Below are 18,679 nucleotides of genomic sequence, written 5' to 3'. Positions count from 1 at the left end.
ACTTTTTCATCTTTAGAATTTGAGTATTTTCCTGTTGGTTTTTCAGAATGTTTAGTTATCATCACAGAAGGTACAAGCACAGATTATATTCCAGACACATAATACAATATGGGAAACAAAACAAAAATGAGACAGTCCCTGGCTTTAAAAAGAAGTGTGAATTCAAGTGGGTAGGAAATGGAAAGCTTAGATGGGAGCTCTAATGGAAATCCTGGCCAGGTGTTGAGTATCAAGAGAATGTTGGTATAGAAAGGGAAGATTCAGGGCAATGGGATTGTAATAATAATTTACAAGTCCATTAGGGTCTGCAGGTTATTCAACAACTCCTGTGCTGCTGCAACAAACTTTATTTTATAGACAATAAAACTAAAGTTAAAAGACTTTATGTGATTTGCCCAAGGTCACACAGGTAGCAAGTATCAGAAGTGGGATTTGAATTATGGTCTTCCTAATGCCAAGTCCAAGACTTGCACCTAATACAATCAACTGAGGGACAGTTGGACAAGGAGGATCATGAGAAGGGATTGGCACTGTAGATGGACCATGATCACTTTACAGTTTTGCTTAGGAGTAGTCTTACTAGGATTCTAGAACCATTTTCTCTGGTATTCATGGTTTTGCCAGTCAGTCAATAGTTAGTCAAGAAGTATTCAATCAATAATCCTTTATTAAATACCCTATAGTGTGACAGGCACTGAGGAGCATTATATTAAGTACTGGAGATATAAAGAAGGGAAAAAGATAGTCCATGCCCTCAAGGAGCTCACAACTCAATGTTCAGCTGTTCCTGAAATACTGCCAGGTAGGGAGGACATAAAGCATGCCTATAGTCTCCACTACCCATTTCTAGTTCATTTAAGAGCATTTTGATCAATGCTATTTTGGGTGTGTGTGTGTGTGTGGGGGGCGTGTTAACACACACACACACACACACACACACACACAAATATTGTTGTTCAGTTGTTTTCAGTCATGTTCAACTATTTATGAGCCCATTTGAGGTTTTCTTGGTAAAGCTACTTCATTTTCATTTTCTTCTCCAGTATGTATGTATATGTATATATGCATAGGTACATTAGAGAGGACAATGTTCATTTAGACTCCAAGATTTCAAGAACATCAGAGCAGCCTTGCTTATTAACTTTCAAAGACATATTCATCTATATTGATTTTACCTTTGAAGAATATTCCTATCTTCATTGTTTTTTAAAGTGTTTTTTGTCCCAACATATTTAACCCAGAGCAAAGGTGAGGGGGTGGGTCAGAGAAGAAAATGATATTAGTTTAGACTCAGAGATAGCTAGATCATAAAAGAGTAATTTTGAATTACAGATTCTTATTTTTGTTTCAAGACCTCATTGAAGTCTAGCCTAACATCCCTCATTCTCTCTTTTATTCACATTTACTACTCATCTCCCTTTTCTCCTCTTTTACTCCCTTCCCAAGCTCAGTAACCTTCAAATTTCCCAGTAGTATTAGAGAGCCATCTAGTGTTACTACAGCAATCTATTCTTTCTTCCCTGGACACTTTGATGCTAAAACTTTGATTGCACAAATCTCTTTAGAGCATGTATAGTTTGATATGATTTGGCAGTGAATCCAGATTTTATGAATTATTGAAAGAACTGATACATTTTTGGTGTTTATTACTCTAATACAGTTTTATATTTTTCTTGTCAAAAGCTTGATTGTCTTAGGATGGTTTGAAAGTCTCAGATTCCTAAATTATAGAAAAAGAACTTTCTTGGGTCTGAATTTAGATCATGTCTAAGATACTATGATTCTATTATCCAAATATAACTTCTAAAAATCTGAGCAGTTTATCATAATGTTCTTAGTAAAATTATGACAGAATGATAAAGGTATTGGGATCAGTGTTCATAAAAACGATTAAAATAACTAAGTGGAAAAAATACAAAAAAATCAATAACAATTTTGATTTGCACTTTTGTGGGAAATTTTCAGTGTTACACATATGTGTTTTGAAGTAATCACATTTTAGTAGTGTGGTCTATATTTTGGATCTCATATTGTTTTGACCTTAGATCCAGTTTCAGGAATAAGTATAACATATGAATTCACCTTAATTTCAAGGACTTAGGATCTTTCCTTCTCCCTTCTCTTTTTGGATACTCTTAAAAGGAAGACATTTTCATTAGTTCCACCTTTAACTTCTATACTCTTAATGGCATGAGTCAATATTTTTTTTAATGGTTATTCATATACCTAAAATAGTATAAAGGGATAATCTAAAGACATATAAATGGAATATATATTTTAGAGAGCTGGATTTTTAACCAAGTATAATTCTATGTACTTTTCATAGCATCTATTTTATATGTCAAATAAAATTCAATAAGAATGAAAATTTAAAAGTAAATCATCCATTTTTCAGTTATTCAGTGGCAGCTATGTATTAAAATGCTATTTTTCTTTTTAATTGAATGGGCTATTAGAAATCCATTTTTATTTGAAATTTATCTTTTTTAAAAACAGAAGGCAAATGGAAATTATGGGGTTTTTTAAAAGAGAAAATTAGAGAAAAACAGAGTTTTAAAAACTATTTCACAACCTTTTAATTTTAAAATGTCTGTTTTCTTTATAGATGAATTGTGATACAAATCCTCTGGAGGCTGGGCTAGACCATTTTATAAAGTTAAATAAAGTAAGTCTGTATTCTGAAGTATTTGTTATATATCAGGCTTTCTGTCAAAATTTTGAAATAAAACAATATTATTTTTCTTTTATATTTGTTTAAAGGGGGGGACATATTCAAGGTCTCAGGTAGTATACTTTAGATGTAGCTTCAAGTAAAAGTATTATATCAGGTCTTCTAGTGACAGTTAAACTTTTAATACCAAAGCTATCTTGCTCTTTTGTTCTGCTTTTCAATGTAGTTAAAGAAATTAGTTGTTTTTAATTGATGACTTTAATCTCAGCTACTGAACGCAAATTGATTTAGCAAAACTCATCTCTTAGATTGAAGTACTCTGAGATTACTTGCTATTCAGCAAGTAACTAGTAAGCAATTTCTATTGGCCAAAAATGGAGCCAGAAACTGGAATTACCAAATTAAACATTCTAGTCCTTGGAGAGCTTATATTCCATTAACATGTTGAAATGTGTCATATTCATTTTTATTCAAATTAGAGATCATTTAATACTATCACAATCCTCCTCGTGATGTAAAATCTGTACCAGTGCTTCTAGAGCCCTGTGTTGTCTTGTGAGTAAGGAACATTAAGGTTAATTCTGTGGGTAAGGAGAAAAATTGTAGGATGATTATGTTGGAACCAGTTTTCAATATACATCTAAGCAAACACTACAGTCAATGGACTATGTGCCAGGCATTGTTAACTTGTTTCAGTTGTGTCTGACTCTGTGTGACCCCATTTCTTATCAGAGATACAGGAGCAGTTTGCCATTTCCTTCTCCAGCTCATTTCACAGATGAAAAATTGAGGGAAACAGGATCATACTGTTAATAAGTATCTGAGGCTGGATTTGAACTCACACCCAGCACTCTATCCATTGCACCTGGCTGCTTATTGCTATATTTTTTTCTTGAATATTTAGTTGTTGCCACAGACTTTCTATGTAAGGAAATTGTCAGTTTAGAACCTTTCATTTATAACAATGCTATCAGGCCTCAGCATAAAATGAGCATCAATTCTAGTCTAGTTCCATATCAACATAACCTATTAGTAACAGTGTTTGCAAATTATGACAACTGTTGTATAAGTAAACACATAGAGTGAAACTCCTTAGATTCAGCAGATCTCTTTTACTCAGTTCTAAAACTCTAGATACCTATTTTCCCCTGAATACAACATTCTATCTCCCATTTCCATGTCTTTGCATTGGTTGTTCTCCATGCCTACAGTGTTTTTCCTCCTCATACTCTGCCTCTTGGCTTCCTTCGAGACTCAGCTCAACTCCTTCCTTACACAAGAGACCTTTCCTGGTCCTCCTAGCTGCTGGTACCTTCACTTCTGAGATTACTTCCTGGGAATAGAACCAAGATGGCAGAGAAAAGGTAGAGACTCACTTGAGCTCTCCCCAGAACCCCCTCCAAAAAAAACTTTAAATAATACTTTAAAATAAATTCTGGAGGGCAGAATCCACAAAAGGTTGATATAAAACAATTTTCCAGCCCAAGACAACTTAGAAAGTCTTCCCAAAAGATCTATTGCTTCAGGATGAGAGTAGGACTCAGGCCACATCAGGGCAAACCTAGACTGCCTCCCTTATCTTATATGTATCTTGGATAAACCTAGTCATTTATATGTTGTCTCCTCCATTAAATGTGAGCTTCTTGGACCTGTTTTTTGTACCACTCCTACTGCTTAAAAATGTCATAAATTGATAGGTTCATTGGTATAAACAGTGAAACATTGGTCCTGCTGTTTTTCCAAGCAAGTATACTTAATTCTGCCACAGACTAGTGGACATTGCCTCAGAGGCAGAAAAGTAGTCTTAGTAAATGAATGGAACCCACAGCTAAGGGATAGGAGCTGGAGGAGCAGGACCCAGAGCACCAGCAGCTTTTGCTCAAGGCTCTCATTAATATGTAAAGAATAAATAGTCCTGACCTTGGAGCTTTTGAACTAAAGGCTGTATTCAGATACTGTGTAACTCTGTAAAGAGGAGCATATGAATTGGGACCAAGTGACCTTTTATAGGCCCCAGCATCAATCACCAAATGCAGATCTAGGACATTATCATAAAACATGTATATTTATGACATTAGGCATTAGGAAAATGAACCTCCTGAAGAGTTTTAAAGGGAATATATTTCTATGCATTTTTTTTTGCCATGGCTTTTATTTTTATGACGTTCCATCTGCCCTAAGACCAGAGTAAGCAGGTGCAAGTAATTGGTTCAGGCCCTGGAGGCAGATTGCTCTTCCCCATAACAGAAGTCTTGGTTTAGTGGTCAAAATGAAGAACAACAATGGCCTCCCACTTGAAAGCCCTAAAGTTATTGAGGGGACCACCAAATGTAGAGACATGACTCATGTTTTTGCTTCACTACTTAGGTATTATTGTTTGGGGATTAAGGCAAGGGTAAATTTTTTCTTTCTTCATATTATAACCAGGCATAAAACTCCCTTTGTAATTATAAACAGGTGCAGATTGCATATTTATTAGTCCTTTTAAATTATTTCATCAACTAAGAAGAACATAAAGTTCCATTAATTATTTAATAGATAATAGTTTTGGCTTACAGGTCACTTGCATGCTTTTTATATTATTGGTCTCCTTTTTGTGCAGAATGGGATTTTACTAATAAAAATAATGACTGGCATTTAGCACTCTGAGTTTGCAAACTGCTTCACATACGTTATCTCATTTAATCCTCACACCATTTTGAGGTAGATGTGATAGGGGAGAGGGGCAACAGCATCAGGTAAGGAGATTCCTTTACCTAAACAGAACTTTGGCTCATAGTTTTTGAGAATTGCCTCAGACATGAAGAAGAAGCACCTGTCCAGAGTTACTGAGTTTCCTGAGTTCCAATCTGGTCTTAGACCTTTATTAGCTGTGTGAACCTGGGCAATTCACTTAAACATGTTTGCCTCAGTTCCTTATATGTAAAATGAGCTGGAGAAGGAAATGGCAAATCACTCCAGTATCTCTGCCAAAAAACCCTCAATGGGGTCAGAAAGAGTTGGACACAATTGAAAAATGACTGATCAGCACCAATAAATGCTAGTTGAATATGAATTTAGGCTTCTTTGGTCTCTATTTCTTCTGAAATACTGCTGGTACAAGGTTTATATTTGAAATGACTGGATCCTTCTGAGTCAACCATGTAATCATCTTATGTGTCAGTGTACTTTGCCATGCCAGTGACTCAGGGTGATTAAACAAAATCAGAATTTGGTAGCTACATATAAACATCACCTTACTCTAATCGATCCATGATTTAGGCAGTGTGGGTCCTTCCTCATACAACAATTACAGCCCTCCACACTTTAGTAGGCAGCCTTTCTAATTTGCTATGGCCAAAAGAAAAAAAAAACACTTGGTGGCCAACCTTAACCTTTGAGATAGACTTAGTTATCTTCTAGTTCTCAGAGGAGAGGCTATCATTGGACCTGGCTTCAAATCTCTCATATTTTAGATCTCAAATACAGTCAGGCCTTATGTCTAACCCAAAGCATGAAACTGCAAAACATTTCCAGGACTTTCCCCCTCTCTGGCTACAATCGTCTGTCCTTCCTCCTTCCCTATTTTCTTACCCTCTGATTACTTGAGCTTCATCCTGATTGTAACCATTCCCCCCCACCCCAGTCTCACCATTCTTCCTTCTTTTCCCATTCAAATTCAATGACTCCTTCCTCTCTGTCAATAAATATTCTTAGTTCTCTCATACTAAAAACAATTATCTTAATTTGACCGTATACATTTTTCAACCTTCTTGGAAAAGTAATCTATTTATTCTACCTCTACTTTCTATTTACTTTTTAATCCCTTGAAATCTGGATTCTGTTCTACCACTTTCTAAAACTTCTCTCTAGAGGTAACTTATGACCTTTTTTTTTTTTTGGAGGGGCCAATGGAATTGCTATTCTGCCTTGATCTTTCTGCATCATTTAAAACTGTTAGCCATTACATCCTTGGAACATTCTCCTTCCCTATGTAGCTTTCATGAATTGACATTATTCTGAATTTCCTCCTACATCTGAGTTTTTTTCCTTCTGTCACCTTCCAGGAGTTATTAAAGGTTCAGGAATTCAGCTTTGCCTGGGTCCTCTCTCAGCAACCACAAGGTCTCCCACATTTTCAATTATAACTTCAGTGGGGACCGATGTGATAATTCATTATGCCTAGACTCTACATCTCCTTTGAACTGCAATCCCATATTTCAAAAAACTCACACTTCATATATTTTCAGTTCTCTTACTTTGCCTATAAAACCTCAAACTCACCGTGTCTCAAACCAAATATCAATTTATTTCACAAGTCTTCTGATTTCCTAATTTGGTTAATTTCTATAATATTTTCTTAGTTTTTTCCCAGATCAAAATCTTGGAGTCCTCTTGTATTTCTCCCTCTGCTGCATTATCTAATTGCCATCTGATCATTTGCTAAGTCTTGTAGACTCTCTTTAATATATTTCATTTCCCTCATTCTCTTCCACTCTCACTGCCACATCCTCTAGTATCTTTAGTATTATAATCGTTCCATAAGAGATTTCCTGGACTTCTGGTCTTTTCCCCACTTTAATCCATCCTTCACATTGTTGACAAATAAGTCTTTCTAAATCACATTCATGATCGTGTCAGTCAAAAACACTTCTCTTACCCTCCAGCACAAAGTCCTGACATTGGAAGATTTCTTGTGGCTCCAATCTACATTATACCAAGGTTTAGTAGATAGAGAACTTTCCTAGGAAGCAAGAAAAACTCACACTAACTGTCTAAATAAGTTGTTCTCAGGGTCCTCAGCTCTCTAAGCTGCTGATCTACATGAAGGAGTCTCCTCATGGGAGCTCTCTATATAAATGAAGTCATAGATCTACTCCCTTCTCTCTCCATGGATGGCTCTCTTGACAAACTTAAAAGAAAAGAGAGACTAAAATTTATCTGGGGCAATGAAATAACTAATCAATAATGATCAAACCAAAAATGTATCTGGTGTATGACTGACAGATGGCATCGTGTTGCTACCCTCTTTTAACTTTGAGGAAAATATTTCACAGGAGAATAGGAAAATTCTGTCTTCCACCTTCCTCACTCACTCCACTGCATCCTATCTTATTGATGACTGTTTCCCTTTCTGCTTAGGCTTCAGCAGAGCAGGCTCCACATTCAGGGACCTTAGAGGGACCATTCTGATTGAGAGTGATTGGAAGGGTATGACCCAGGGAACAACAGATCTCATCTTGTGGGCAATCTCTAGAATTCATGGTACAGTAAGCCTGCCTAGTTAGTTTCCTTATTAGATTAGTAAAGTTCCCATGGTCTTTTTCTGTGGGCTAAAATCTAGATTGAGTCAAACCCTATTATGTCTCTATGACTGGTGGGAAAGTATCAAAATAGCTGTTCTCCAAACCTTTTCTCCATGTCAGATTTTATATAGTGAGGTTATATGGAAGAGAAAGAAAAATATTTCTTAATCTTAGTGAGTTTACAAGACTGAATAAATCCAATAGATTATTAAACAAGATGTAAAATGTGCAGTGTCTTAGTTGATAGTGTTAGAATAGAACATGATTTTGAAGAACTGAAGCCTTTGATTCCTTTCCCCAGCTATGCTAAAATTAATTCTGTGCTTCTATTGAAATAAGAATTAGCTGCCATACTTTCAAAATAAATTGGAAAATATGGAGACAGGGAAGCTCACTAAACTGATGGTTGTTTTTCATTATCAAGACAGTGGAATGTAATTTGGACTGAACACCTCAATATCTAATGTGCTATTAAAGGAAGTAAAAATGCTTCTTATGAAAGCAAAGACAGGAAAAACAGTGGATCAGACCAAATGCACTTAATACAAACTGATATTGGAGGTGACACACTTTGAAAGTATAGTAAGAAAAGAATGGCAAAAAATTCAAGGATAGTATGATTTATCCTAAAGACTTTTGAGAAACTATTAATAAATGATTAATACTAAGATCTCTTCTTTTATAATAAATGGGTATTGTGTGTCTCTAAAATCCAATTTCTCTGCATCGATTTAAACATTTCCAAATAAAAAGTATAAATGGCAAAATAACCAATTAACTATTAACTACAAATTAAGAATATCTACTTTCTCAACTCTATAATATCTTTGTGGTAATGATTTACCTGTATTATCATATTCCATGATGAAAATATGAGAGGGGAACAGGCAAGTTTTTGCAAAGGATGTTTTATAGTGATTTTCATCTTTATAGTAACCTCATTGACTAAAAGGTATAGTATAGACTATTTATAGATTCTATTATTTGTTAACTTTACAAAAAAATGTGACTCAGTGGAACAAAATGCATTTAAGCATTCATTCCAAAAAAATGTTTCCCACAAATATATTAATGTTATATGATTCTTCAATAGATATGTTTCTGTCAGAGGCTTTCACATAATAGTCACTTTGGAGGCGTCTTACCTCTCTAAATCATTCTGGCCACCTAGAAAATCCAGAAAATATTATATGACAGCTACCAGTGTGTTTTCAACAACTCCCTTTGTGAGTACACAGAACTTAAAGAAGAAAAAATTTATTCAAAGGTTAAAAAAATAGAAGAGTTCGTGAAAAATAATGAGATTCACTTTGAGCAATCCACCCCAAACCCATAATCTCAATCACTTCCAGTCACGCACCAGATAGGGCTCCTAGTGGTAATTTCCTATCATCATTCCTCTGAGTATGCCACCTCCTTTAGTTTTCTCCAGCCCCAGCAGGTGGCACCTGTGCCACTTCCCATTGCAATTTTTCTGGCTGTCATTAGCCTTTGCCAGAGAAATGTCCTTCTCTGTTACAGGCACTGTTCTATTTAGAATTTCCTTAGCTTGGCAGGAAATACAGTTCCCCTGGCCCTGGAAAGGCTAGTTTATATATGTAGGCTGAAGCAGGTTACCAACAATAAATTGCAATTAATGAGTGTCATAAAAATATCAGGAAGGAAATGCATAAATGAAACGTAAGGTGGACCAGCCACGTAGCAAGAACTAAGTATAAAAAACATATGGCTTGAGTGCTACATAAGTATTCAAAAAATATTAGGAGAGACAGAGGAAGATTGTCAGCCCACTGAATGTATTCTCTGTGTAGCATTTATGGGAGAACATGGAGAATGGTGACATAGGATGAGAAGGCTTAGATACATTTCTGGAGAGAGTCTCCACATCAAGGAGATTTAAGAATTCATCCAAGCAGAAGACTGTCAAAGTAACAAGGCAAGGCAAAAAAAATTTTCTTCAGGAAATATAATATAGAATAAAAAATTAACTACTAAAGAATTTAAGAGTTTTTGACACTTTGTACTTTGCTATTATCTTGGGGGTTTAATTCATATAAAAAGGTCTACAAAACAGTTTGCGTATATTATCTCATTTGTTCATCCCAAAACCTTATGAGGCAGGTGCTATCATTTATACATTTTATAAATGAGTATGTTGATATACAGTGAGGTTAATTGACTTCTCTGGGAGCAGTCAGCTTTTAAGTGTCTTAACCAAGAAATAAACCTATGTCTTCTGAAACCCATTCCAGTGTTCTGCAGTCATGCTAAAAATATGTCCCCTGTTGTTACCCTGGATGTCCAAGTGTTGGAATGTATGTGATAATTAGGATCTTTTACAATCTTCTGGTGACCAATTATGAATGAAAGAATAAATGTTATAAAGGTTTTCTATCAGCACATAACAGTGCCATCTTGTGGACAATGAGCTACAGATCCTGGAAGTTTCTGCATACAATAGTTTTGGTATTTTAATATAATTCAATAAATGAGTAATTAAAAGAGCATTTCACCAATGCAACTATTTAATTTAAAACTGAACTTAATTTTCCATTTTAAAGCAGTACTTTGATTTATTCCAAAGGAAGTTTCTTTGGAATAAGTCAGTATCCTATGTCTCCTCACTTGAACATGGAACAAATGCCTCAAAGAAGAAGCAAAAGGAAAATCAGCTGCCTTGAGGTTTCAACTTGGCCCATACTCAGTTTTCTTGAAATTTCTGAAGGTCTGCCAACTAGAACCCCCAAGTGCACAGAAGAATTCAGAATTAAAATCCTCCCCAATCACATAACAGTAAATCAGAAGACTTTCTTATTTCTAAAACAGAAATGTATATAGAAGCATTAATACACTATAGAGCAATGTTTTGGGCTTCTCACCAGTTTAAAACAATATGAAATGTATTCTAATCATAGACAGAAGTTAGAATATAATACTAGCCTTGGAAAATTTCAATATCTTTTTTTTTAGGAAAAATGATTTAAAGCATGACTATTCAACAAATAGAAAAACTGGTAAAGCAATTATATGGAAAGTACTAGAGGTCATGGGAATGAGTGAGAAAGAAGTCTGTGACAATGCTATCATAATCAGACAGAGAGCCAGGAGAGAGATTGTGGGGTGTGGTAGGCAGGGACTGGCTGGTTCAATTGCTCTCTTTGACACACGCTGGTTCTATAACCTTGGGCCATATCCTCTCAGGGTGCCCAGAAAACTCTTTAAAATGGTCTACCTCAAGCTGAGAGAATTTCCTTTAAGTGACAAAGGAGATAGAGTACTGTCTCTGGAGTCAGGAAGAACTGTGCTAATCTAGCCAGAGATACTTATAGCTGACTGACACTGAGCAACTTGCTAAACCTTTGTCAGTCTCAGTTTCTTCATCTGTAAAATGGGAATAAAAACACTCATTGCTCAGGGTTGATGTAAAGATCAAATGAGAATACATGTTAAAGTGTTTTGGAAACCTCAAAGTATTATGTGTGTTTATGGTATTTTGGTATAAAAATTATTATTGTTATTATTGAGGGCAACTAGGTTGTGCAGTGAATACTGAACCTGGAGTCAAGAAAGACTCATCTTCCTGAATTCAAATCCAATTTCAGACACTTACTGGCTGTATGATCTTGGCAAATAAATCACTTAACCCTGCTTGCCTCCTTCCTCATCTGTAAAATGAACTAAGGAAATGACAAATCACTCCAGTATCTTTGCCACAAAAATCCCTAACTATATCACAAAGACTTGGACATGACTTGACTGTATGATGAAAATTATTATTATTTTATCACAGAAAAAAAGAAAAGGAAAGAGAGGGAAAGAGAAAGATTACACATGGAGCAAATAATAGATTCATTCCTTCATTAAAGGAGAATGGAATAGATATTATCAGAATAATCCTAGTTCTTCCCTTGCCTAAAAACAGAAAAGAGATATTAGATGATAGGATGGCCTAGTAGAGAGTTCTATACCTTTTCTAAGAGAAGCGAGATGGTGCAATGAATAGAGTACTGGGCCTATAATTAGGAAGATGAATTCAAATTCAGCCTCAAACATTAGCTGTCTGATCCTGGGTAAGTCACTTAAATTCCATTAGTTTCCTCATTGGTACAATGGGGCTAAATTATGGTATCTACCTTTCAGTATTGTTGCGAGGATCAAATGAGATCATATTTGTTACGTATCTTATGAGTCTTAAAGTACCTAGTAAATACAAATTATTTTTTTTTAAAAAGGTTAATCCTAGAACCATAAGATGGAATTTGGTTTCAGTATCTGACACTCATCTGTGAGAAAGGGAGCAGAGATATGATCCTCAAAGCTTATATGGGCAAAGATATAGAGACAGGAAAAGGAATATAATGATGGCAGAATTACAAATAAGTATAGGTGGGTCAGAGTGTAAGAAGAGTAGAATATCAGAAGACTGGAAAAACTAGAAAGGGGCCAGGTTTTGAAAAGCTTTAAATGTCAAATAGAGAAATTTATATTTGATCCAAGAAATAATAAACAGCTGCTGGAACAAGAGGATAAGATAGTCAGATCTACCCTCAAGAAAAGGAGGCAGCTAGGTGGAACTGTTTATAGAGTATTTATATAGTCAGGAAGACAAGTTCAAATTCAGCCTCAGACACTTTTGGCTGTATCACCCTGGGCAAGTCACTTCACCCTTTTTGTCTCAGTTTACTCATCTGTAAAATTAACTAGAGAAGGAAATGGCAATCCAACTTCAAAATCTTTGCCTAAGCAGCTCTAGGAAACTCAGTGGATAGTGTAGTAAGCCTAGAATCAGGAAGAGCTGAGTTCAAATCCAGCCTCAGAAACTGTGTGACTCTGGGTAAGTTACTTCAGTTTGCCTTAATCCACCGAAGAAGGAAATGGCAAAGCACTACAAATATCTTTCATGGCCAGTAATAACATACTTTGGTCCATGGGGTCACAAGGAATAGGACACATCTGAACAACAAATACACCCTTTAGAAACACCCCCATCCTCAATTTCTTGCCAATTTTGTCTTCTCACCTGTTTCTTTAATGAGATTACTTAGAACTTTCTATTTCCCTCAAAGAGTAGAACCAAAATTACATTTAATTTTAATTGATCTAAATTATGATTTGCTCCTTTGGGTAATGTGTATGCTTTTAATAAAGCTAACTGGATAAGTAATTATAGGTCACTTAAAATACAACTAACAACCTTTACACAATATATTATCTAAATATAGTAGACTGTTGGTTTAATGTGTTTTTTTTTCATTAACTGCTCAAACTGATTAATTAAAACTATAAGCCAAGATTATTTTTTATCTTTAACCTCAGTGTGCTGGGGATTTATAAATTTTTCAAAGTTGTTAACTGTCATCTGCACAGTTAATTCAGCAGTGACCCATTAAAACCGTGCCCATCTGTTCTTAGATCCCAAGGAAAGCTCCAGCTATAATTGTTACATTAACCTTCAGGCCTCCTCGTCCCGCCTCTATCCACTTATAAATGATAACTAAATGTAGAGGGAAAGTGCTAATCTTGGGATAAAAGCCCAGTGGAAATGAGGAATAAGACAAAGTTTCCATGTTAAAACTCTCAAAGTCGGCCAGTCTTTAATAAAAACAATAGCATTTAAATGTCATTTTAAGATTTATAATTGTCGTCAGACTCTTCATTACCCTATTTGGAGTTTTCTTGGTAAAGATACTAGACTGGCTTGGCATTTCCTTCTCCAGATCATTTGACAGATGAGGAAACTAAGGCAAATAGGGTGAAGTGACTTGCCCAGGGTCACACAGATTTGAACTCAGGTCTTCCTGATTCTAAGCCCAGTGCTTAATCACTGTGCCATCTAGCTGCCACAAGGTTTGCAAAGTGCTTTTTACAAATATCTATTTGTGAAGAAACCTATGAAATAGATATCATTATCATCTTCATTTTATAGATGAGCAGTCTAGGGCAGAGGTTGTATGTTCCAGGCTCAGACAGCCAATAATTATATGCAGTAGAATTTGAATTCAGATCTTCCTGACTACAGGTCCACTGCCCTATTTATTCCATTACCTAACTATTAAACCAGGAAGATCTAGGTTCAAGTTCTGCCTTTCACACACACACACACACACAAACACACACTCTGCAGATTCTGTCAGTAGCTCTAGGCAAGTTACTAAGAATTTAAATTTCAGAAAAGGTGCTAACCTGCAATGGTAGAGAGTGTCCTCACCTAGAAAATCCATATACTCAGGAACTTACATATATTTTGTATATTTTATTTATCTAGATGTTTAATTATTGGATAATTATTGGGTAGATAATTATTCATTGCTTGGTATTTTTTATGGCAGAGAAAAAGTTACCCCCAAATATATAGGTGCCATCTCTCAGTATAGTAATAATAATAATAATAATAATAATAATAATAATAATAAATAGTATTTATATAGTCTTTGGCAAAGATACTGAAGCAGTTTACCATTTCCTGCTCCAGCTCATTTAATAGATGAGGAACTGAGGCAAACAGGATGAAGTGATTTGACCAGGGTCACACATCTAATAAGTGTCTGAGGTGAGATTTGAACTTGTCTTTCTGGCTCTAGGTTTGGCACTCTGTACATTGTAATGGATGTCATGGAATACTATTGTATAAGAAATAATGAGAAAAATGGAAATGACCTGTATGAAGTGATGCAAAGTGAAGTGGGCAGAACTAGATGAACAATGCAATAACAATATTGTAAGGATAATCAACTCTGAATATCTTAGAAATTCTGATCCTCACAATAACCCAAAAGAATTTCAAAAGACTCATGATGAAACATACTATCTATACCTACACAGAGAACTGATAGTGTCCTTACTTCGTTTCTTTGTTTCTTCATTTGTTTGTTTGTTTGTTCATTCGTTTGTTCCTTCCTTCCCTCCTTCCTTCTCACCTTCCTTCCTTTCTTTCTTTCTTTCTTCCTTCCTTCCTTCCCTTTCTTTCCTTCTTTCCCTTCTTTTCTCCTTCCTTCCCTCCTTCTTTTCTTCACTCCTTCCTTCCTTCCTTCCTTCCTTCCTTCCTTCCTTCCTTCCTTCCTTCCTTCCTTCCTTCCTTCCTTCCTTCCTTCCTTCCTTCTTCCTTCCCTCCCTCCTTCCTTCTTTCTGCCTTCTTTTCTTTCTCTCCCCTCTTTTCCTCCCCCCCTTTTCTTTTTTTTTCAACAAGGCTAATGTAAGAATTTCATTTTCATATTTGCAATGGAATTTCTTTTTCTTGCCTTCTGAATGAGTGGGGGTAAGAGAAGGAAAAAAAATTGGGTCTAAAAAAATTGAATTAAAGAATAAATTCTATGTTAAGCCCATGGAAACAGACAAAAAAGATGGCTACTAATATGAGGTCTCAGCATACTGTTCATGGAAGTCATATTTGAGTTGGCCTTTAAAAATGAGTAGGATGGGGCAGCTAGGTGGTGCAGTGGACAGAGCACCAGCCCTGGAGTCAGGAGTGCCTGAGTTCAAATCTGGCCTCAGACATTTAATAATAATAATTACCTAGCTGTGTGTCCTTGGGCAAGCCACTTAACCCTGTTGCCTTGCAAAAAAACCTAAAAAAAATAAATAAAAAATGAGTAGGGCAATGGGAAAAGAGAATATTCTCCTTTTGGGGGTAAAAAAAACCCTTCCATAATCTTTTTTCTATTTAGAGGGTATATTTCCCCTTCCTGTAACTTCTAGTAAAATAGTCACTTAATGCTTTCAAGGCTGTGTTTCCTTTTGATTTTTTGAATACTTGGTGGTACTGCCATCTTTAGTCATTATCAGTGATATCCAGTGGAACACATTTGAATTTAAAACACAGATTTTCATGCCTGGGAGCCACTGAGAATCATTCAAAGCCCTGCACAATTTTCCAAATGAGGTCTAGCTCACTTCCATCTTTCTAGTTAATTTTGCATTCAATTCATCATGTATCAGCAGTGATGTCTGTTTTTAATTCTCAAAGAAGATCATGACGTCAGGGAGATAATACCAAGACAAGCACATGAATCGGATTTGAGATGGGGGGTGCTATGCTAAGTCTCACTTTTTCCTCCAGAGCATCTGGATCCAGTGGTCAAATATGGATCAGAACAACTGGAGATGGCCCTGGATGTGAGACAAACAGGGTTAAGTGACTTGCCCAAGGCCACACAACTAGTGGATTTAAACTCCTGTCCTCCTGACTCCAAGGCCAGTGCTCTATCCACTGTGCCATCTAGTTGCCCTGTTTCAGTCCTATATCAGACCTATATTGGTAGTAGTTATATTTGAGACATCTACTGATGTACTTTCTCCTTCCACCAGTTTAAACCTATCTGTTTAAATATGTTATATCCTTCAACAGAATGCAAGCATACCAAGAGGAGGGACTATGTATTCCAAGGATATGGTGTGCAGCATGTAGTGGGTACTTAATAAAATCACAAGGAACTGAATTCCCCATTCCAAGCATGAGGAATAGCATTATTAAGGGAATGAAGGTGAGACAACATAGAATATATTTAAGAACCAGAGTATTTATGTTTGAACAGAATACAATGGATTTACTTGAGAGTGATATAAAAGAAGACTGGATATATAAGAGGGTGCTAGGTCATGGAGAATACTGAAGGACCGTAAAGTTTGAAATATTTTCAGTAAATTAATTGGGAACCACTAAAGATCTGTGAAAGAGGGAGTGATATAACCAGATTAGTCTGGCAGGAACATGAAGGATGAAGAAGGGACCACAGTCTAGCACAACCTCTTCTACATATAGTGGGCATTTAATAAATGCTTGTTGAACTGAATTAAATTGGAATAATACAGGCTATTGTAATAGTCAAAGAAGAGGTAATAGGACTTTGGGGAAGCTAAGTGGATAGAGTGCCAGACATGGAATCAGGAAGACTCATCTTTCTGAGTGCAAATCTGACTTTAGATAAGTTTTAGCTAGGTGATCCTCTACAAGTCACTTAATCATGTTTGTCTTAGTTTTCTCTTCTGTAAAATGAACTGGAGAAGGAAATGGCAAATCAGAACAATATTTTTGCCACATATCCCAAATGGAGCCAAAGAGTTAAATACAACTGGAAAATGACTGAACAACAAAAATAACATTAGTAGGGACTCATGTGATAATGTTTTAAGTGAATGAGGAGCCATAACTTCTAACAGTTAGGGAGATGGATCAAGATGGATCAAGTATAAAGGGATAGTAATAAACTCAGATTTAGACAGGTAAAGCATGAGGAGAGGAGAGAGAGCAGAGGAGCATCCAACTGAGTGAAAACCTGTAGGCAAATAAGGAGAGATGAGAATGAAGAACTTGAAAGAGAGGTCAAGGTTGACTTTTCCAGGGTAATTAGTTGATGCCTTATAGTTTCACTTAGGGCTGACTCTGATAATATCATAAAAAACAGGCAAATCTTAGTAGTTATATGTACCAACTTCTTTTTTATTATATAAATGCTATTTTTATTTCTATTATTATTTTTTTCCTTTTTTTGGTATTTTTGCAAGGCAATGGGGTTAATTGATTTGCCCAAGGTCACATAGCTAGGTAATTAAGTAACAGGCTGGATTTGAACTCAGGTCCTCCTGACTCCAGGGTCATTGCTCTATTCACTATACCACCTAGCTGCCCAAGATGTCCAATTTCTTATCTAATATCACCACCCCTCCCCACCACCAACTACCCTCTCTTTCTCCATCTTGTCCAAATCCAGTTCTAATAGGCATTGTTCTCACAAAGGTGCTAATTCTTAATTAAATATTATTATGATTATGATTTTGCAAGGCAAATGGGGTTAAGTGGCTTGCCCAAGGCCACACAGCTAGGTAATTATTAAGTGTCTGAGCCCGAATTTGAACCCAGGTACTCCTGACTCCAGGGCTGATGCTTTATCCACTGCACCACCTAGCCACCCCACCTTAATTATTTCTTAAAAGAGGTAGCAATATAACCATTAACTAGGCTCTTTTTTATGAGCATGGATTTTAGGCAGTCCAATGAGTCTTTATTTTAATTGAAATTTTATTTTATTTTTCCAATTACATGCAATAAGTCCCCGCTACCTCTCCCCTCCCTCTTCCCCCTCTCCCCTTCCCCGATGATGGTGAACAATCTGGTAAAAGTTGTACATGTACATTTGTGGGTTTTTTATTTTAAAATTTTTTAAATTTAATACAATGGGGTTAAGTGACTTGCCTAAGGTCACACAGCTAGGTAATTATTAAATGTCTGAGGCCAGATTTGAATTCAGGTCCTTCTGACTTCAGAGCTGATGCTCTATCTACTGTGCCACCTAGCTGCCCTGTACATTTGTGTTTAACAGATTTATATAGTAGTCATGTTGTGAAAGAGGAATTAAAATTAAGGGGAAAGAAAAAAATGACAAAGGAAAAACATAAAAGAAGTTTTTAAAAAGTGAAATAGAATGCTTTGCTTGGTATTCTGGCTTTGTAGCTTTTTCTTTGTATGGAAATGGCATTTTCCATAACAAGTCTCTCAGAATTTTCCTTGATCTCAGAACTGCTGAGAGAACTGCATCCACTATCACTGATCATCTTACAATGTTGTTCTTTATGTGTACAATGTTCTCTTGGTTCTCTCATTCACTTTACTCAGCATCATTTCATGCAAGTCTTTCCATCCTTCTCTAATCCAACCACTCATAATTTCTTACAGAACAATAGCACTCCATAACATTCATATACTATAACTCGTTCAGGCATTTCCCAA

At 36.0% G+C, this 18,679-nt stretch overlaps 1 protein-coding gene across 3 annotated transcripts in view; it reads left to right on the top strand.

Moving 5' to 3' along the window:
• The window catches only part of DMGDH (dimethylglycine dehydrogenase), a 112,590-nt gene that overhangs the window by 71,890 nt on the left and 22,021 nt on the right, over positions 1 to 18,679 (top strand). For all 3 annotated transcript variants that reach the window (XM_074206765.1, XM_074206766.1, XM_074206764.1), the window contains one exon: positions 2,606 to 2,665. In XM_074206765.1, coding sequence (XP_074062866.1) covers positions 2,606 to 2,665 — 60 coding nt within the window. The remainder of the gene's footprint in view (positions 1 to 2,605; positions 2,666 to 18,679) is intronic.

Source organism: Macrotis lagotis, chromosome X, assembly GCF_037893015.1.
Source record: "Macrotis lagotis isolate mMagLag1 chromosome X, bilby.v1.9.chrom.fasta, whole genome shotgun sequence".
Classification (NCBI taxonomy): Eukaryota; Metazoa; Chordata; class Mammalia; order Peramelemorphia; family Peramelidae; genus Macrotis; species Macrotis lagotis.
The sequence above is the reverse complement of the archived record's forward strand: the minus strand, read 5'-3'. Positions and strand labels throughout refer to the sequence as shown.